At 46.0% G+C, this 22,027-nt stretch overlaps 1 protein-coding gene across 2 annotated transcripts in view; it reads left to right on the forward strand.

Annotated features, from left to right (window-relative positions):
* The first annotated feature begins 517 nt into the window (after positions 1-517).
* The window catches only part of ccdc28a (coiled-coil domain containing 28A), a 28,376-nt gene continuing 6,866 nt past the window's right edge, over positions 518-22,027 (forward strand). Inside the window, exons 1-3 of one of the 2 annotated variants that reach the window (XM_052013117.1) lie at positions 518-826; positions 10,139-10,309; positions 21,389-21,552. In XM_052013117.1, the coding sequence (XP_051869077.1) occupies positions 10,158-10,309; positions 21,389-21,552 (316 nt within the window). In that variant the 5' untranslated portion in view covers positions 518-826; positions 10,139-10,157. The remainder of the gene's footprint in view (positions 827-10,138; positions 10,310-21,388; positions 21,553-22,027) is intronic. The other variant, XM_052013116.1, reaches the window with a different exon arrangement.

The following is a 22,027-nucleotide window of genomic DNA, read 5'->3' on the forward strand; positions in this document are numbered from 1 at the left end:
AGGAAACCCACGCAGACACGGGGAGAACGTACAAACTCCTTACAGACAGCGGCGGGAATTGAACCCTGGGTCACTGGCGCTGTAATAGCATTACGCTATTGTCAGTTGTACCAAGGTACAGTGAAAAACTTGTCTAGAATACCGATCAATTCATTACACAGTGCAGTTACATTGGGTTAGTACAGAGTGCATTGAGGTAGTACAGGTAAAAACATAACAGTACAGAGTAAAGTGTCACAGCTACAGAGAAAGTGCAGTGCAATAAGGTGCAAGGTCACAACAAGGTAGATTGTGAGCTCTTTAGTTAGTATTTAGTTAGTGCTGTCAGTTATGCCCCGAGTAGTTGCTGAGGTGAGTTACCTTCCCATTTGTTTTGATGATTATGGACTTGGGCTGCTGTCTGTTGAAAGCTCTGGTCTTCCACTGGCCCGCCGCTGGCTCTCTGGGGGTTGTAGTTCGGGCTTGGTTGCTTGGCACTGGCGTCGGGCCAAATAGAACTACAACTCCCAGCATGCCCAGACACGGCCGCAGCTTCCGGCGACAGAGAGGAGGGTGTGTGAGGCCGTCAGGCGCCATGGCAACGGGCGGCCTGGTCGGATCACCGAGGGCCTGAGGCGCCGGGAGATTCAAGCTGAACACATCCGATTACCGCGGACGCGCGTCCTCTGTCCAAGCCCGGCCGCCTCGCCTCGCCTCTCCTCTCCCGGACCTGCCGCTCCGTCTCCGGACGCGGGCCGACTAGCGGTGCCTGCTGCCCCATGGCCCTTCCTTCTGTGCCGGCGTAGACGGGACGTGACCTCCCCGGCCCTGGCCCTGGCCCCGCCTGGTAAGGACGGAGCCCCGCTTGCACGACGCTCAGCATTTTCACCTCAACAACAATAAGCAGCATTTAAAGAGGAGAGACGCTTCACAAGAGCCATGGAGACATACAGGACGGAAACGGGCCCTTCGGCCCATCATATCCATACTGGCCCATCATATCCATACTGGCCCGTTTGCCCATCCTCACTCAGTCCAGTTGCCGGCATTAGGACCATATCCTTCTATACTTGCTATGACAGCATCTACAGTCTCTTGTGTTGCCTTCTAATGCTTTGCCTATTTAAGTGTCTGTCTAACTGTCTCTTCAACATTGGTGTTGGTTTATTATTGTACAGTGAAAAACTTGCCTTGCATACCATTCGTACAGATCAATTCATTACACAGTGCGGTTACATGGAGTTAGTACAGAGTGCATTGATGTAGTGCAGGTAAAAACAATAACAGTACAGAGTAAAGTATCACAGCTACAGAGAAAGTGCAGTGCAATAAGGTGCAAGGTCACAACAAGGTAGATCATAAGGTTATAGTCCATCTCATCGTATAAGGGAACCGTTCAATAGTCTTATCACAGTGGAGTAGAAGCTGTCCTTAAGTCTGGTGGTACGTGCCCTCAGGCTCCTGTATCTTCTACCCGATGGAAGAGGAGAGAAGAGAGAATGACCTGGGTGGGTGGAGTCTTTGCTTATGCTGGCTGCTTCACCAAGACAACGAGACATAAAGACAGAGTCGAAGGAGGGGAGGTTGGTGTCCGTGATGCGCTGGGCTGCGTCCACAACTCTCTGCAGTTTCTTGCGGTCCTGGGCAGAGCAGTTGCCGTACCAAGCCGTGATACATCCAGATAGGATGCTTTCTATGGTGTATCGATAAAAGTTGGTGAGAGTCAAAGGGGACAAACCAAATTTCTTTAGCCTCCTGAGGAAGTAGAGGCGCTGGTGAGCTTTCTTGGCCGTGGCATCTACGTGACTGTATTTGATTCCACCACCTCCTCTGGCAACGAGTTCCAGATATCGACCATTCTCTGTGTGTAAAACAAACAGCCCTTAGATCTCCTTTCAAACTCCTTTTCTCTCACCTTAAACCTATGCCCTCTTGGTTTTGATACTCTTATTGTGGAAAAACATTTTTAACTATCTATGCCTCTTCTAATTTGACATACCTCTATCAGGTCATCCCTCAGCATTCTTTGCTCTAGGGAAAATAAACCCAATTTATCCAATCTCTTATAGAGTAATGCAGCAGGGAAACAGGCCCTTCAGTGCAACTTGTTCATGCTGACCAAGATGACTATCTAAGCTTGTCCCATTTCCCTGGTTATTATTCTTCTAAACCTTTCCTATCCTTGCGCCTGTCCAAATGTCTTTTAAATGTTGTTATTCTACCTGCCTCAACTACTTCCTCTGACAAAAGTATTCTTGGTGTAAAAACAAAACTTACCCATCAGGTCCCCTTTAAAACTGCTTCCTCTCACCTTAAACCCGTGCCCTCTTGTTTTTGATGGCCTACCATGGGAGAAAAAAGATTAACTAAATATGCCTCATATAATTTTATATACCTATACCAGGTCACCTCCCCTCCCCTTCTTTGCTCCAGGGAAAACAAGCCTAACCTATCCAATCTCTCACCACAATTAAAGTCCTCCAATCCAATTGACATGCTGGTGAATGTCCTCTGAACTTTCCCCAGCACAATCATATCCTTCTGTGACAGATGGAAATCTGAAATTAAAAACTCAATTGGCCAAGTAGTATCTATGGAGAGAGAACCAGTTAATGATTCAGGCCGATGACCTTTTATCAGGACTAGGAAAAGTTAGAAATCAAAGATGTTTTTAAATTGCAAAGAGGGAGGTGTGGAGAAAGAGAATGTCTGTGATGTAGTAGAGACAAAGAGAGACTGAATGATGCAAATAGGGTTAGTGCCGGCTGGAGTGTGGTGGTGAATCATTGATCAGAGCTGATCAATTTTAATGAGTAATATGAGGACACAGGAAAAAGTTGCTGGAGCAGTGAGCTACAGAACAAGTATTTAGAAATTTGAAAGAAATGCTGGGAATACCTTATCAGGTGAGGTGTATTTGTGAAGGCAGTTAACATTTCAGGTCAATGACCTTTTATCAGAGCTGGCCAGATCGGGTTGGAAGATGAAGGCCCTTCCTCAAGTTGGGTTTCAGCAGGACAGTGTAAGGGGTCAAAGAGGAAGAAATCAGAGTTGGTGTGGGATGGAGGACTGAATTGGCAAGCAGCTAGAATCTCAGGATTATCCCTGTGGACTGAACAAAAATGCTGTGAAATCTGTGTTTGGTTTCTGCAATGTAGTCTGTATGAGCATCAAATATGATAACTGGGTTTAATATTGTCACGTACTGAGGTACAGTGAAAAACTTTGTTTTGCATGCCAAATATGATAACTGGGTTTATTATTGTCACGTACTGAGGTACAGTGAAAAACTTTGTTTTGCATGCCATCCATACAGATCATTTCAACACATCAGTGCATTGAGGTAGTACAAGGGAAAACAATAACAGAATGCAGAATAAAGTGTCACAGTTACAGAGGAAGTGCAGTGCAGGCAGACAATAAGATGCAAGGGCCACGACGAGGTAGATTGTGAGGTCAAGAATCCATCTTAATATATTAGGGGATCATTCAATAGTCTTGTAACAGTGGGATAGAAGCTGTCCTCGAGCCTGGTGGTCATGCTTTCAGGCTTTTGTATCTTCTGCTTCTAAATTGGATAAAGTACCTGTCACTGGATGACTGGAAGGTAAAAGGGTAGGTAGGGTATCTCCTGTGGTTTCTTCTCATTAGCCAGATGATGTATAACGTCCTCCCACATCCTGCTCTGCAGGTCCATCTGCAGCGAATGTTAACACATCAGTGAATGAGTCCCTGTTCCTTTGACTATAATGGATTACTGCAACATCCCCATATCTCTTGATGAGCTCACTTAAAACACTCAGAGGTGTACAAGATTATGAGGAGCATAGATAGGGTAGATAACCAGAGGGCATAGGTTTAAGGGAAGGTAAGAGGTTTAGAGGGGAATCTGTGGAAGATCTTTTTCACCTGAATCATATTGGAGTTTGGAAAGCACTGCATGAGGGTGTAGTGGAGGCAGGTACTCTCACAAAATTTAAGAAGGAATTAGACCAGCTCTTAAATTACTAAGTCACTGAAGGCACTGGATCAAGTGCCGATAAATGTGATTAGTATAGCTACTTGATGATTGGCATGGACGTGGTAGGCCAAAGGGCCTGTTTCTGTGCTGTGTGACCCTATGAACACACTAAGAAAGGAAGCAGATGAAGATGAACCAAAACTTCATGGCGATAATGGTCCCTTTGTGCTGAAAGGGTAGGAGTAGATGTCTGGTGATTGCATCATGTTGAAGGTAGCGGAAATTACATTGAATGTGGAGAGTGGTGGGGTGGAAGGTGATAAGAAGGGAAACCCTATCCTTGCTCTAGGAGGGAGGAGAGGGGTTGAGAGCAGAAATGCAAGAAATGGAACGGACGTGGTTAAGAGCCCTGCTAACCACAGTGTAGGGGAAATCACAGTTAAGGATGAAGGAAAACATTTCAGAAGCACTGGGTGTAGAAAGTATCATCTTCAGAACAGATACGATATTGCCAAGGAATAAAGAATTGGAGAATGGAGTCCTTGCAAATAGTCATGGGAGGAAGTGTAGTCGAAGTAAATATTGGAGAGATTTTTGACACCAGTTTTACTGCATTATAATGGGAGTCCTATTTAGAAGCTGGCCTTTTTCTTTGCATGGTTTATTGATCTGAAATGTTCACTCTGCTTCTTTTGTCTGCCTGACCTCCAGCATTTTCTGTTTTGAATTTGTTATTTCCAGCATCCACAGAATTTCTCTTTGTATTGTTTTGTGAGCTTGCTGAATTTGTAATACAGTTAACAACACACAAACAAATTTAACGGGTTGCAACCTGTTTATGAAGCTTGTTGTGTACAAAATTGAGTATATTTCTTGCATTGCAACTGAGATCAAACCGTAAGTGTATTTATTCTGGCTACATAACAATTTAGGATGCCCTCTGATCAGGAAAGGCTCTGTTTAGGTGCAAGTCTATCTCCCTCAAATGTTGTCCCACAATGATCAGAATGACCAGACCAGAGAACCTGTAGTTTTGTTTTGCTCGAGTCCAGGAAATCTGTTGCGATGGAAGAAGAATGTGGCTGCTGCTCTTCAATTCTCTTCCTCAGTAAAAGAAACCTGTACTTTTTATAATTCCTTTCACTGCTTCAGAATATCCCAATATATTTTCCAGATACTTAAGACCTTTCAAAGAATAGAGCACATGGGGGAGGCCTTAAGTTCTCCTTTGGAAAGTCACTCTCTGACAATGTGGCACTTTTTCCGTATTCCACTTCTGGCTCCAAACTATGAGAGACTTCAACCAACTACCTTAATAGTTGGTGTGTGTGCAAACAACTGTGTTAACGCTCTCCACTTCCTTCACTTAACTCCCATCAGAATAATCAGCAGTAATATCAGTGCTGTTAAACTGTTTTTCTCAAGCTGTTTGGGTGGAGTACTTTGGATAGTGTAGGGAGTTTAAATAATCGCATTCATTTGTCCATTTTTTCTGGTGCAAAAGGGTGTATGCTTTGGAGTGTTAGAGACCTGAACTAAGCATTTTCTATTGCTTTAAAATCTTAGTTACAATTTTACCCTACTGTGGTTATCTTCAATCAAATGGTAGGCAATTAATTAGCTGTTTTCTAAATGAAGCAAATATTATGGGCTCCCAATAAGATGGTTGAGGACTTTTGCAGCTGCTGATCATCACCTTGTAAAGCAATATTTGACATGTTTTAAATGTTCCCTTTGCAGCCTTGAACCTGGGCACTCTTATTCCTGCTATTCTGATCTATCCAAAAGTTTTATTCAGGTGTTGCTTTCTCTGTTAATGCATGACTCTGAAAGACCAGCTCTGAGACATCACTTTTAAAGGATAAGGGTCCCAAGCTGATCTAGTTACTCTGATTGCCCTTCATATTTCCTAATGGAATAGAAGGAGACCATTTGGTCCATTGAATCCATGCCGGCTCTCAGATCAATACTATCTCCCTACGCATTTCCTGTAACCCATTCTCTCTCACATGCCCATTAACTATCCCCTGAGTCTAATCTACCAGCCAGCATGTCTTGTAATGTGGGAGGACACCGCAACACTTGCAGGAAACCCACATGACCACAGGGAGAACAAACTCCACACAGACAACGCCCAGGACATTGAAGTTGTAAGACAGTGCCAATTGCCTGCTATTCTGTTGCCCAGCTATAGTTCTGATTTTCCATGGGGCAGGGAGGAGCTAGATTTATATTTAAATGATTTGATCTCACCTTGACTGGCAGTCACAATGACACATTTAGCTTGTATCTCCCAGTAGGGCAAAAGTCAGCTCAGCCTCTTAATTGCTACTCAGTGGTGCCTGTTGGAATATGCGTGTACACTTGCGTGTGGGGACATTGGGCAAGGACAGGATTATCCAATTTGCTGGTTAGGATTCACACGAACAGCGTATTTAGTAATGGTGCTCTCAAACAAGACCTTAATGTTCCTCAGGAGGAGGCAAGGCAAAAGGATATTTCAGAGAACTAAATAGATTCTCTTCTCAAATAATAAACTGCTTGAAGGGCTCCTCTTCATTTATAGATTTGACCCACTCCAAAATTTGAGTATCTAATCAATGCTAACATTACGGTGCAACATTGGTGGTCCAGTGGTTAAGTTACTGGACTGGCAATCCAGTTACAGTCAGAATTCAAATCCCAGCACGGCAGCTGTGGAATTTTAATTTGGTTAACAATCTGGAGTTAAAACAATAAAGATGATGATGGAAAAGAGCACACACAGCACTGCCAAAGGGGTTCCATTTGGATGGAATCTTTAATATGCATCTTAAATACTAGATATTAAAGGTCCATGGCATTATCTGAAGAAGAGCTGGTTAACAATTTCTTAACACCACTAGGAATGTGTGTACTAATTAAGTGTCATTAGCTAAATTAGTTCGGCACAACATTGTGGGTTGAAGGGCCTGTTTCTGTGTTGTACTGTTCTATGTTCCTCCTTCTTGCAATATGCAAGGACAAGTGATGGTGTATAAAAAGTAATTCATTGGTTACTATGGGCTTTGTGATACACTGATAATGTGATAACATCCTATACAAATTAGTATCTCTCACTGTCTTTTCCATCTCTCTCTCCTGCTCCTCTCCTTTGTGGATGACTCGTCCATCAGAGGGAATTTGTTAAAGTACAATATCTGTGATCTAGCATCAGGTTCTAGTACAGTGTGGACAAAGGAAATTGGAGAAGTAATGTGCTAACAACACTGTAATTCCCTGAGGAAACTGGAGAGTACGTACTTTTGGTATTGTCAGTTTTAAATGATGATAATTCCCACTTTAGAAGGTTGACTTTTACTTTCCAGCCTACTGGGTGCTCATGAAACACTGAAAAGAATTGCTGAATATGAGGTTATGGCCAAGTTGTTGCAGGTTTATTGTCAGAAGGTGATGTTATACAGCAGGTAGAAGATCTCTGTTTTACAGATGTTGAGTAGAAGTGAAAGTGTATCAGGAATAGCTTTTCCTTCTGTCTGGTCACAGAGCAACTTTGGCATAAGATCAAGAAAATAATTTTTTGATCTTTTGCCAAAGGTGGTTCTGAGAAGGTTGCGAGTCAAGAGAATGTGTTAAAGAACGGTGACTGCCAAGTTATGCTCTCCCAGAACAATGTTTGATCTAATTGTTGCCAGTAGGAACATAATGCTGACTTCAGACTGGTTGAGATTTTTACACAGGAACAGGTCATTTGGTCAATCTGGTCTTTGCCAGAGCTTGTGCTCCAAAAAACCTCCTCCCCATTCTACTTCACCACACCCTATCAGCATCTTCCTTTCTTTCTTGCTTGTTCATTTAACTTCTTTTTAAATGCATTTATGGTACTCCCCTGACTCAATATTCTTTGTGAATGTTTCCAGTTGCTGTGTTCATATATTTTAAATGTAATGTTTGTTATGTTACTGGTGAAACAGTAAAAGTGTTAAGTTTTTTTTAGTTTTATCAAGCTGTTGGTGTACCTTTTACACTTAATTTATATCTTGGGTCTTGTTTCTGGAACTTAACCACTGGACCAACATCTATAAGCAAGTGAATACTTGTTTTTGCATCAGCCAGCGCAGGATCCTGAGTCATCCCAGGGTGGAATTTATATTGTGGTTCCTGTCTACTGATTCCGAACTTTCCTATCATGTCATGCCACTTATGTTAACAAAGAAAGCCTGACAGTTTGGAACACAGATTGTGCACTTGATTTGTTGCTTCATGAAACCAAATTTTATTAGAACATTACAAAACAATTATGTAATCTCACAGATCAACTCCAAATTATTCATACAGTGTAGAATTTTAATTAATGAGTTTAATTTTTGTTTCAAAGCCTTGGATAAACTAAAATGGTAAGGTTGCAATGAAGTGCCTTTGAATTATTAATTTGCACTATAACCACAGTTGTAGCACCGGTGAATGTGGCAGCTAATGTTCACGTAGGTACTGAAACAATTACTAGTTGTCATTCTTCTTGTGTTAAACCTGCCAGTGTACCTGAACCTTGCCACTGACCATGGCAAGAACAACATATTTGTTCTTATTCATTTTTATTCTTTCCCTGGGGTACATCACGTCAGCAACAACCTTTTATTGTCAGAGGATGGTGTTATACAGCAGGTAGAGGATCTCTGTTGTACAGATGTTGAGTGAAAGCCCATCTTTTTGTATACTTCAGTGATTGAATCAACAATAATTTGCAGCTCGGCCCTTAACGTGCAAGCTGTCTGTGCACTGCAGCTCAACTACTGAGGCTGGGGTGACCTTGGTTCTGGAGTGGAAATGACGCTGGGCAAACAATTTTCCATTTGTCCTGTAGATTAGTTTCACTGCAGTAGGAAGCTTGTTTGAGGTGAGCTACAATACTGCAGCAAGAAAGACTGAAATATAAATGGGGGCAGTGATGTAGCCTCGCTTGACGCAGTCTTCACTAAGATTGGCTCTGTTTTGGATCCATTAGTTAGGATCATGGCTTGCATGCCATCATGAAGCAATAGTAAGAGGGAGGTGAATTTGTGCAGGCCATTGAATTTAAGGAGGGTGCTCAATTGTCTCTCTCACTGATGAAGTCAGAAGCTGTAGTGAGGTTGAGAAAGGCCACGTATAGTGGATGGTTCTGCTCCCTGCATTTCTCTTGGAATTGTCGCGCAGTGAAGATCACATCCACTCTAGATGGACAGAATCCAGACTGCAATTCGTGGAGCAACTCTTTGGCCACTGAGAGAAGCAAGTTGAGGAGGACATTGCCAATGACCTTCATTGTGGCAGAGAGCACAATGATCAAAATGATCTCCTTTCCTTGATCAAAATGGGCTACTTATCTCATGTGCCACCTCTCAGTGATGTAGGTGTCTTTGTTATCCAGATGTTCCAGAGATAAGCCAGGGAGATGGCGCATGCCATGGACCTGTCTTGGCAGTAGGTGAATTGCAGTGGGTCAAGGTTGTCTGGGAAGCTGGAGCTGATGTGTGCCGTGAGCAGCCTCTCAAAGCACTACATGATGGTGGATGTTAGATCCACTGGGTGATAGTCATTAAGGCACATTAGCTTGTTTTTCTTTTGCAGCGGGACGATAGTGGTCTTCTTAAAGCAGGTAGGAACCTCTGATTGGAATAGAAAGAGGTTAAAAGTTTCTGCAAGTACTCCCGCCAGCTTATCTGCACTGGATCTAAGGACACGGCCTGGGACTCCATTCAGGCTGGACACTTTCCACGGGTTTACTCTCCAGAAGGCTGATCTGACTCTACAACGGTGACTGTGGGTTCAGGTGCATTGGAGCTGTCGGGGCAGGTGGTGTCGATTCATTGCCTTTCTGTTCAAAACATGCATAGAATGCATTAAGCTCATCAGGGAGAGCTGCAATGTTGTCAGCGATACTGCCTGATTTCATTTTGTAGTCCATTATAGCATGTAAGCCCTGCCACAACTGATGGCTGGTCAGGGACTCAATTTTGGACTGGTATTGTCTCTTGGCATTCCTGATAGCTTACGAAGGTCATACCTCGATTTCCTGTATAGGTCAGGGTTGCCTCGCTCCCAACAATATTCTTAAGAGGAAGAAATGAAAAGGATTTCAGCTGCATTTTACTTGAAGCAGTTTGGGTATCAGCTGCTAGTTATCTGGATATTTTTTAAGCCTTCTAACATTTGTTTTAATTGTATTCCTGTTGGCAGACTCTGAGAAGTCAACAGAATGGAGGAAAAGAAACTGAAACGCAGAAGCCCTAAGACCTCTACAAATCAACAAGCTCCTCCAGTGAGCAGCAAGAAAAACGTGGTACCCGGTAAGACTGTGGCCATGAACGCAGGAGGACAGACGGCTGCTCCAAGACAAAAGTTGAGAAGGTATAATACTTTTTATTCTCCTCCTTGAGATGTGGACATCTCTAGTGAGGTGAGCCCTTGGGCTTTCTAAGTCACTTCTGAGGCACTTAAGTGTCAGTCATATTGATGTGGATTGAATCATGTACAGTACAAGCATGTAAGAACAGCAGGTTTCCCTCCCTGAAGGAGTTGATTGAGCCAACTTTTCCATTCCGTTCCACTTTGTTCATTTTGTAAAGTTTTCTAGAGGTGACTGAAGAATGTTCCATCAAACGTTCTATTTCAACTGTTTTTTGTATTTTACTTGCACAGGAACAGTGCAACATTTTATTATCCTCTCGAACTTCAGGAGCTCCCAGAAGAATTATAACATGTTTAAATCTATTTACCCTTTACTCCCCCATCATTTCAGAAGAGGTTGACTTGCTGCTTGAATTTAGGAAACAGTCTGTCAGAGGATCTGCCATTAACTTTCTTAAAGTGTGCAAAGTGCGTGCCTACTGCTGGGGTATATAACCATAACAGTGCATTGCACATTTTATTCCATGCATGAGGAACGTCTGAACATTGGGACAGGCCCATAAAAGAACAAGAAGCTGCAAAATGAAACAAAAATGTGAGTGGCACTGCTAATTTATGTTAGTCATAGGCAGATTTATATGCTATAGGAATTGGAATGCTTCGCTATTGTACTTATCTTCTAGGCTGGTCTCAACAAGCTTTCAGTAACTTAAACTGTTCAGTTCATAGCATTAGGAAAATCCATTGCAGTTGCTCTTTTTTAATGTGCTTTCCCTTTATGAATACTTGTTGCCTGCATAGCATGAGCAATAACTCTGGGAGAGAGCATATCTTATGCTGATTTCACATTGGGTGCTTACAATCAGGAAATATAACTAAGCAGCATAGGTTTGGAGCTCTTCCAAAGTAAAGATGGAGGAATGCATACTGGTTATTTTTACTTGATGGAGAGCCGTGTCTCAATGTCAAGAGTTGCAGTTTTAGCCTGTCATCAGGTTTTGAATTGAGTTCGTTTTGTACTGTATGACATGGGCTTTGTTTGAACTGGGCATGGTGTTTTGAGCCCTGACATTGCCGTGAGTAGCTGTAGGTTACAGATCAGTCAGGAATGGTGAAGAAGTTTCAGGTAATGATCTAATTACATCATGTGGCTACCCATCATTTTCCCAGCATATTAGTGTTAATACATTGGGCTCAGTGACAGCAGTGGAGCTATTGTCACATCAGATCTTTTGTTCCATACACTGCTTGGGTACACTACATTGAGGAGTGAATCATTTATAAATTTCCAGTTGTATGAAATAGTGGGTTTGTTCTATGTTTTGTTTTGTGAATAGAGTTTTAGGTATTTTTTTGTGCAGACAGGGAAGTGGGAATGGGGGCAGGAGTAAAGAGAGGAGGTGAGGAAAAGAACATGGGGAAATGGAGAGTGGCCCCCGAAGCCTGTTGGCTCATGGCTAAGCTGCATCTTAACCTATTTGTCCACTTGCTCTTCTGCTCTACAGTCAGGCTGGTTTGTTCGCATGTGTTCTGTTACTGAATGACACTGATGGGTTTGATGACGTTTCTTCTACCCTCCACAATCAAGGAAACCAAGATACGAGAAAGGAACCAGAAAGGGTGCAAAAAAGATTCACGAGGATGTTACCGGGACTGGAGGGTTTGTGTTGTATGGAGAGGCTGGATAGGCTGAGACTGTTTTACCCTCAAACATAGGAGGCTAAGGGGGGACCTTATAGAGGTGTAAAATCATGAGGGGCATAGATGTGAATGGCCACAGTCTTTTCCCCCAGGGTAATGGAGTCCAAAACTGGAGGGCATAGGTTTAATGTGAGAGGGGAAAGAATTAAAAGGGGACCTGAGGGGCAACTTTTTCATGCAGAGAGTGGTGGGTATATGGAATGAGCTGCCAGAGGAAGTGGTTGAGGTAAATACAATTATGACATTTAAAAGACATTTGGACAGGTACATGGATAAGAAAGGTTTAGAGGGATATGGGCCAAACGCAAGCAAATGGGACTAATTCAGTTAGGCAGCTTGGTCGGCATGAACGAGTTGGCCCAAGGGCCTGTTTTCTGTGCTATATAACTCTTATGACTAGACAACTCAGACCTGGGGAGCACCCACTGAGCCAGATCTTCATCAATATTAACGATTTGAGAAGGAAGAAGTGGAAGTCACAGGTTGAACTTCATTCAGAGGGCAGGGATTCTGCTATATGTTCTACAGTGACTGTATCTACATAAGCTACATTCAAGTTGCATTCACTGTTTCAACTTTAATAAGTTTTTAAAATATGCTGTTAGTATATTGGGTTGAGAATCTGGTTATCACAAGATCACAAGACCACAAGACAAGGGAGCAGAAGCAGGCCATTCGGCCCATCGAGTCTGCTCCAAGGAAAAGGGAAAAAGAAATGGGGTGGGAAAAAAACTATTCTAATCCCATTTCCAGCCTTATCCCCATATCCCTTGATACCCTGACTATTTAGATATCTGTCTATCTCCTCCTTGAACACCCCCACTGATCTGGCCTCCACTGCTGTGCGTGGCAAGGAGTTCCACAATTTCACCACCCTCTTAGGTAAAGAAATTTCTCCTCATCTCTGTCTTGAAACTGTACCCTCTAATTCTAAGATTGTGCCCTCTGGTCCTGGACTCGCCCACCAAGGGAAACAGCCTAGCCACATTTACTCTATCCTTTCCTATCAACATTTTAAATGTTGCTACGAGGTCCCCTCTCATCCTTCTGTACTCCAGTGAGTACAGTCCAAGAGCCGACAAATGCTCATCATACGTAAGCCCTTTCATTCCCGGAATCATTCTCGTAAATCTCCTCTGAACCCTCTATCTTGTGTGCCTGGTGGTAGAGGAGAGAAACATTTTAGTTAAAGAGGTGCATTTCATTTAGTGCAGTCAAAATGTGAGAACCAACACTGATTGGATCATTTGAATATGGAAGGGAGGGATTTATCATGAACGTTTGGGAGCTGAAATAAACTGACAAAAAGTTTTCCAACTAGCCAGTCTCCCCCTCGTGGTAGGTGAAGGGTGTTGGAGCTTAAGGTTCCTTTCTCACAGTGTTGATATCTTTTAAACCTGTTTACTAAAGGTGTAGTTCAGAGAAAATAGGCGTTGTTTTAGATTTGTTTGAAATATTAATCCTTTTGCTTTTAGGCAAACGTAAAAGATCATTATATATTTTATAATTGTTAGCTTCATGGAAAAAACACACTCCTGTTTTGTAATCATCTATTACTACATTCAGATGTGCAGGTCCTTTTAAGCATAGGTTAAATATGAGGAACTTCTTTTTTTTATGTAACCTATTTATTATCTCTTCGGCTTGTGTGTGCAGTTCCGTGGGTGCCAACAGCCTTCTGGCGCCTTGACAAAGTGGCCATTCTGCATGTGCATGCCCAGGTGGTGACTGTCAGTCAGCATTTGAATATGGAAACACAAGAGACTGCAGATGTCAGAGTCTTGGGGCAAAAAACAAGCGAGCTGTTGGAGGAACTCGGGTAGTCAGGCAGCATCTGTAGAGGGAAACAGGCAGTCAACATCTCGAGTTGCGACCTTTCATTAGTCTCTTTCCCTCCACAGATAATGCCTGATCTGCTGAGTTCCTCCTGCATCTCATTCTTTGCTCCAGGATTTGAGTGTGTTGCCTCAACAGTTCCTCTTCCCCCCCCACAGATGCTGATCGACCTGTTGAGTTCCTCCAGCAGTTGTTTTTTTTTTGCTCCAGTTTGCAGCTTCTGCGGTCTCTGAGCTGTGATTTATTTTTAGCTGATTCTGCTTTATATCCCCACCCCCTGCCCCTCCCTTACTTCATGGGGAAATCTGTGGGAATTGGCCAGTAGGGAGATTGCCAGCACTTTCTGTCTGAGAGAACGTGAGCAGTGGTTGCATGGTAAGATTATTGCTGAGTCCAGAAGGTTGAGAAGTCCTGACTGGAGACCTGAACCATAAATAGGAGGGAAGAATCCTTGCATTTCTCTTGCTTACAATTATGAGGTCAGAGGTCAGACAAGATCTAGTTATTAGTGAGTGACATCACAAGATCTAATATTTTAATGAAATTATTGTGTATTTTTGAACCGTGTCCGAGATTCTCAACCATCAGCCTTTGCTTGGAGCTTCTTCATGCAAAGGGGCTACTGAACTGAGTGGAGGCACTCTAAAGGTAAAGTGGAGAAATGCTATAATCCATCGCAAAGCAAGTTTGCATGTTGAGGCTTTCTTTTGCCCTTCATGATTATGGAAGTGACATTGTCCTTGTATGATATCTGTTGGCCTCCTATTTTGACAATTTACATCTAGCATGAGTTAAACGGTGAGGGTGCTTTTAATCCTTATTTACGGCAACCCTTAGTTATAGCAATAAACAATCTGCTGGAGGAACTCAGCAGGTTGAGCAGCAGCATCTGTGGGAGAAAAGGAATTATCTGTAGCTGCATGCAACGCACTACTCAAGGATGCTCAACGATGCTCAGTAGATGCTCTACTCAATGCGCTACCCAGAGACGTCCATCGGGGAATGGAGCCCCCAATCCATGTGGCTTGCCCGGGGTGGCTGCCATGCCGGCGCGGTGCGGGTACCCTCACTGGTTGCTCAATGTCCAAGTGTGTCGGTTTGAGGCGGTCCACTGTAAAAAATATCTTCCTGCCCACCCACCTCCACGACACACGGTGGATCTGTTGTGCTGGATCACCTTGAAGGGTCCTTCGTACGGCCGCTGTAGAGGTGACCTGTGCATGCCCCTGCAAATAAAAATGTACCCACAGCCTCGGAGGTCTTCAGGGGTGAAGGATAGCATGGGACCATGCCTGGAGGTCAGGACCGGTGCCAGGGTCCCTACCTTGTCCTGCAGCCTCATTAGTACCGCTGCTGGAGTTTCTTCTGAACCTCAGGCCTCTGGTATGAACTCGCCTGGGACCGTCAGGGGGGCGCCGTAGACCAATTTCGCCGAGGAGGTGCCCAGGTCCTCCTGGGGGCTGTGCGGATGCCCAGTGGGACCCAGGGAAGCTCATCTGTCCAGTTGGGGCCCCTGAGGCGCGCCACCAAGGCTGACTTGAGATGCCGGTGGAATCGCTCTACCAAACCGTTGGACTGGGGATGGTACGCTGTGGTGTGATGCAGCTGGGTGCCCAGGAGCTGCGCCAGTGCTGTCCACAAACCAGACGTGAACTGCGCCCCTCTGTCAGAGATGATGTCCGTTGGGTGGGCCGAACCTGGCGATCCAGTTTGTAATGTAGCGATTCCTTGGCGCAGGACTCAGTGGACGGTGATCTGTGAGCGGTATGGCTCTCCGGCCATCCTGGGGTTGAACCTGTCTACCATGGGTAAAGAATTATACCTGGTGCTCCACCGGGAGACTGGCAGGGGGCCAGATGATGTCCACATGAATGTGTTGGAACCGCCTGTGCGGTCAGCTGGAACTGCTTGGATGGGAGCCTTCACTGTGCCCGCTGGGACTTTGGTCGGATCCCTGGACAAGTGTACGCAGGTCACGGACTCTGGGTCCAACTTGTTTGCGCAAACACCGTGCCAGACGAATCTGTCTGCTACAGCTTGATGGACGCCCTGATGGACGGGTGGCCAGGTCGTACAGAGTGTCGAACACCCGGCGCCTCCAGTGCTGCTGGTACCACAGGTCGGGGTCTGCCGGTAGACATGTCGCACAGGAAGTTGATCTGCTGCCGGGGCCGATGGGGACGTCCTCCAACTGGGGCCACGAAACGGCGGTGCGGTAAGCCGGGATCTCGGTGTCCGACCGTTGTGCTTCCGCCAGTTGCTGCGTAAGTCTATTCCTGAGGACGATATGCCCACTGAGTGGAGGCAGGGGTGAGACAGTGTGTCGGCGACGACTTGTTCTTCCCTGCGCGATGTGGCAGATGTCCCATGCTGAACTCTGAAATAAAGGACAGGTGCCTCTGCTGCCGAGCCGACCATGGGGTCCGATACCTTGGCCAGTGCGAAAGATGAGGCGCTTGTGGTCCATATACACGGTGAACTCCCTTCCCTCGGAGGAATACGGAAATGCTGGACAGCCAGGTAAGCACTAGCAACTCTCTGTCGAAAGCGCTGTACTTCACTTCTGGTGGCCGTAGGTGCCGGCTGAAGAAAGCGAATGGTCGCCACTGGCCCTCGACAAGCTGCTCCAGGACTCCGCCGACTGCCGGAGGAAGCATCGACTGTGAGTGCCGTGGGTACATTCGACTCTCGGGTGCACTAGGAGGGCCGCCTTTGCCAGCGCCTCCTTGGCCTGCTTGAACGCCTCCGTGGACTCCGCGTCCCATGCCACCTCTTTGGCTTTGCTGGCCATCAGGCTGAACAAGGGTCTCATGATGTGTGCCGCCGCCGGCACGAACCGATGATAAAGGTTGACCATCCCTACGAACTCCTGCAGGCCCTTGACCGTGCTGGGCTTGGGAAACTGGCGGATGGCCTGGACCTTGTCCGGTAGGGGAACTGTGCCATGTCGGTTGACTCTGTGGCCCAAGAAGTCGATCTCTGTCAGCCCGAACTGGCACTTTGCCGGATTGATTGCCAGTCAGTGGTTGCTCAGGCATTGGCAGAGCTGGCGCAAATGTGCCACGTGCTCTTGGTGTGAACTGCTGGCCACCAGGGTATCGTCCAAGTAAATGAAAACGAAATCCAGACCGCGTCCCACCGAGTCCATGAGCCTTTGGAAAGTTTGGGCTGCATTCTTGAGACCGAAAGGCATCCTCAGGAATTCAAACAAGCCGAACGGGGTGATGAGGGCTGTCTTGGGCACGTCGTCGGGGTTCACTGGGAACTGATGGTATCCCCTGACCAGGTCGATTTTCGAGAAGATGGTCGCTCCGTGCAGGTTTGCCGTGAAGTCCTGGATGTGGGGCACTGGGTATCGGTCGGCAGTTGTGGCATCGTTGAGCCTTCTGTAGTCTCCGCAGGGCCTCCCCCCTCCTGCGGACTTGGGCACCACGTGCAGCAGGGATGCCCACGGGCTGTCTGAGCGGCCTACAATTCCCATCTCCTCCATCTTACGGAACTCCTCCTTGGCGAGGTGGAGCTTGTCGGGTGGGAGCCTGTGAGCTCGGGCGTGCAGCAGCGGTCCTTGCATGGGGATGTGGTGCTGCACGCCGTGCTTGGGGCCGGCCGTGGAGAACTGGGGGGTGACTATGGAGGGGAATTCTGCCAACACCCTGGCGAATTCATTACCCGAGAGGGTCACGGAATCCAGGTGGAGGGCTGGTAGCTTGGCTTCTCCTAGCTGGAAAGTCTGGAACGTCTTGGCGTGGACCAAACGCCGGCCCTTTAGGTCGACCAGGAGGCAGTTGGCTTGTAGGAAATCTGCCCCTAGTAGTGGCTGTGACACAGCTGCCAATGTGAAAGTCCAGGTGAAACGGCTGGACCCGAAACGTAGTTGGATAGTTCGTGAGCCGTATGTCCGAATACTGGTGCCATTTGCAGCGGTGAGTTTGGGGCCTGGGACCGCGTTACGAGTGTCCATGTTCGAGGGGGGAAGTATGCTGACTTTGGCTCTGGTGTCTACCAGGAAGCGCCGCCCGGAGTGTCAGTCCCAGAGGTACAGGAGGCTGTCCCGGTGGCCAGCTGTCGTAGCCATTAGCGATGGCTGGCCCCAGCATTTCCCGGAAAAGCACATGGTGGACAGCAGTAGCGCGCGCCTGAACCCCAAGTTTGGTGATAGAAACACCATTGTTCCGAACTTTCGTCCTTTTCCCCCATGGGTCTCGACAGCTTCGGTTGCGGGGCCTGGGCTTTGGGGCGTGCGCTCGTGGCTAGGCCGATGGAGGCTGCTCTGTGTTGCTTACTCTACCAAAGGACGTCTGCTTTAGCCGCCACCCTGCATGGGTCGCTGAAATCCTCACTCGCAAGGAGTAGGCGAATGTCCTCTGGCATTTGCTTGAGGAACAACTGCTCAAGTAAAAGGCACGGCCTATGGCCGTCCATGAGCACCAGCATATCATTCATGAGCCCGGATGGTGTGCGGTCACCCAGACCGTCCATGTGTAGGAGCCGCGCGGCCCATTCGCTGCGGGAGAGTCCGAAGATACGGATCAGGAGCGCCTTAAGCTTAGTGTACCTGTCCTCCGTTGGTGGCTGGCGTAGGAAATCGATGATCCGGCCTGCCGTGTCCTGGTCGAGTGCACTGACCACGTAGTAGTACCGCGTGGTGTCGGCTGTAATGTCTCTGATATTGAACTGGGCCTCAGCCTGCTCAAACCAAACATGGGGCTGAGTGGCCCAGAAGGTCGGGAGCTTCAGAGAGACCATGCTGTGCGAGTTGTTCGAACTCATGGCTGGTCGCTGAGTCGCTGGCTCCAGATGCTGTCTGGAACATCGGGGTCACCAATGTAGCCGCACGCAACGTGCTACTCGAGGAACACGAGGCAGAGAGTACTGAACTCAAAATCCTTTACTGATTCTCCAAAGCATGTGAAATCTCCCTACCCATGGGCCCCTGCATCCCGCGGGGCGGAAATGACGTCAAACTGTCCCCGGAGGGTCCGCCCCGAGCAGGTAGTTCAAAACGCGCTACCGTGTGTCTGCCCGCACCTCCCAATGGCGGTTCGAGTCGCGCATGTGCGGGCTGCCACATATCGATGTTTCGGGTCGAAATCCTTCATCAGGACCCTTAATTATAGTTGTGCCTTACTGAAGGACCTACTTGATCAACGTGGGTGTTGACCAGAGCGGTTTCTGCAAGGACCATCATGTTTAGCTTAGTAGCCATCAATCAGATCCTCCAACTCTCTTATTTTTCTCCCCGAGGTGAATGGTGGGGGGAGATAGAAAGCAGAATCAGGAAGAAATTGTAACTCAGTCTGATCTTTTCTTAACACACTGTGGACTGCTGGGCAAATGACTACCAAAGGCAGGAATATCAGTTGATGGTATCCAATGTCATAAAGTCATACAACACAGAAGTATTTTCCTTCTCCCAAGCATTCTGTGACATTGAGGGCAATTATACTGCTCTTTCCACTGAGCTGCATGATGGAAAACCGTGTTAACTTAGTCTACTTGTAGGCAAGAGCACTGGCAGGACACAGTGTCCGTGCTTCCGAATCTTAACAACTCTGCAATCCTAACCCTGTGGTGGAAATGTTGCAGTGTTGAAGGTCATGACATCAGCTCCATTTGCAAAATATCACTCTGGGACAGGCCTATGGAAGGACGTCAGATGTAAGTCTGTGTGATTGGCTACCCCTGTCTTGTAACTGCCACATACAAGGTCCAAGATTTACATGAGATTAGATGCTGAATTCATTGATTGGGCACTGCCCAATGTGTGGAGTTTGCACATTCTCTCCATAACTGTGTGGGCTTCCACACAGAAAACACGTTGGATACCATCACTGATATTCCTGCCTTTGGTAGTCATTTGCCCAGCAGTCCACAGTGTGTTAAGAAAAGATCAGACTGAGTTACAATCTCTTCCTGATTCTGCTTTCTATCTCCCCCCACCATTCTGTGTTCTGGTTTCCTGCCACATCCCAAAAGTGTGCCGGTTGGTTAATTGGCTACTATAAACTGCCCCTTTGTGGAGGTAACTGGGCAGGTGAGAGAGAATAAGACTTTTTCAAGCCCACAGGGAAAAGAAGGAGGGGGGAACGGGACCTGATGGAATTGCTGTGCTGGGAGCCAGCATGGGACCGGCAGGCCAAATGGCCTCCAGCTGTGTTGCCACAAGTACGTGCAAACAGTTGCCCCCTTGGTCTGTATCGAGTTGTGGATTAATTTGCCGCTTTGGAGATCACTGCTATCACAATTTCTTTTTGATAGCAACAGTAAGAGTATGCTATCTGACTTCTGAACCAATCTCCCCTTCCTGGTGATGCTGCTACACCCTCAAACCCTTCATTCTACCTCTTCTGTTACTGTCACTTTAGCATTTCTTTTTGCACTCCCTCAGTATGCACTACTATACTTCACACCATTCTGCTCTCTTGCGCTCGTCACTGTATTAATTGTTGTATTGTTCTATTTTCATACCCTCACCTTTTACTCAGCAGAGTGGCTCCACTGAAACCAGCAGCAATGATTCAAACAGTGAGCTTCCACTGTGTCTGAGTGAACATGAAGTAAATCAATCATTACTACTCCTCCAAAACCCGATAAGGAAGGATATATTGTTATAGGATTCATTAATGTTTTACCAAGATTTACGGAAATTTTGATTGCATTAAACAAAGGACCGCAGTACCATGGTGTACTGAGTAAATAAATCTGATGTGGTATCAAGACGGTACAGACCAGACAGGTCCCAAGTCCAACTTCTTAAAGAGCTTAAATGAGCTGATCTCAGCTGGGTCAGGATGTTGTGATTAACATTACCTCACTGGCTAGATAGAGGGGAGAAACCAGGGAGGAATGTTTTTCTAAACATTGACATCACTGCACTATCTGTAGCCTCATCCAGACTGTTGTGTCCAGGTACTGCCTTGTAGAATTACTTCTGCACCTTCAGTAAAGGAGGGAATACATATTTTTTAAAAAGTTAGATGCATGTATACTTGTTGCAAATAATTGATTCTTATATTTAAAAATACACTTCCTCACTGTGAATTGCTGTAAAGTTTGTGCTGGCCTTTGTTAAATCTTCAGGAGATGACACTATCAGCTGATGGTGACATAAATTGAACAACTGATTAAGCTTTTAGATTGATTTTTTTTTGTCACCCATTCCTCCTTTAGGTAATAATACTTGTGCATTTATATTTTTCGTATACAAGCGTGGACATTTGACACCTTTGCAAATGTCCATGTTATAAAGTAATAAGGAAGTCAGTCAAGATTGGTTTGGGTTTCTGAAGAAGTTTTTAACTTTCCTCAGCAGTTAGGATGTGCAGGACTAAATAGCTTTTGATTGATATCGGGCCTATTACTTTGTAGTCTTAAAGGGGGAAGATCAGCAGGTCATAAAGCAGGACCCTATGGTATGTAGCAGTGAAGCAATTGTCCTAACGCCTGGGGAGCACAAATTGCTCTTATTGTGAAGCCCTGGTTTTCCACTTTAAACCACCCTGACTCTCACTTCTTTCCCTTCTTTCCCTTCTTTGACCTTAGGGTTGTTATAGAGAAGCCTAAACCACAGACTTCAGCTGGAAAGAACACCCAGGCAGCCCCCATCCAGCATTCCTTCCTCACCGATGTATCTGATGTGAAAGAGATGGAGAGAGGATTGCTCAGCCTCCTAAACGACTTCCACTCTGGAAAGCTTCAAGCGTTTGGTAAAAAGGCTCTTTCTGTCTGGTTCGAAGATCCTTGTCCAAAGTACAGCGTGGGTCTCATTACCTCAGCCTTGACTATACAAGGTGCACAGGGTTGCGTGCTTGATATTACTTAGCCTTTCTTTCTCTGAACTGACACCTGCATTTCCTAGTGGAGCTGGACTCAGTTCAGCAGAGACCCAATGCAGATCACCAAAGCTCTTCATTACATGCTGAAGTGCACCTGGCATACCTCCTTTACAGAGACCCCATTCATGGATTTCCCGTAACTTTTTGGCTGAATCTGAGGCACAGTGACAACTTTAATGAGCTGTGACTGAAATTATAGAGTTGTTGAGTCATACAGCGTGGAAACAGACCCTCAACCCAGCTCATCCGTGCTGACCAAGATGCACACCTAAGCTAGTCCCATTTGCCTGCACTTGGCCCACATTCGTCTAAACTTTTCCTGTCCATGTATCTGTCCAAATGTCTT

Source organism: Pristis pectinata, chromosome 3 (assembly GCF_009764475.1).
Source record: "Pristis pectinata isolate sPriPec2 chromosome 3, sPriPec2.1.pri, whole genome shotgun sequence".
Taxonomy (NCBI): domain Eukaryota; kingdom Metazoa; phylum Chordata; class Chondrichthyes; order Rhinopristiformes; family Pristidae; genus Pristis; species Pristis pectinata.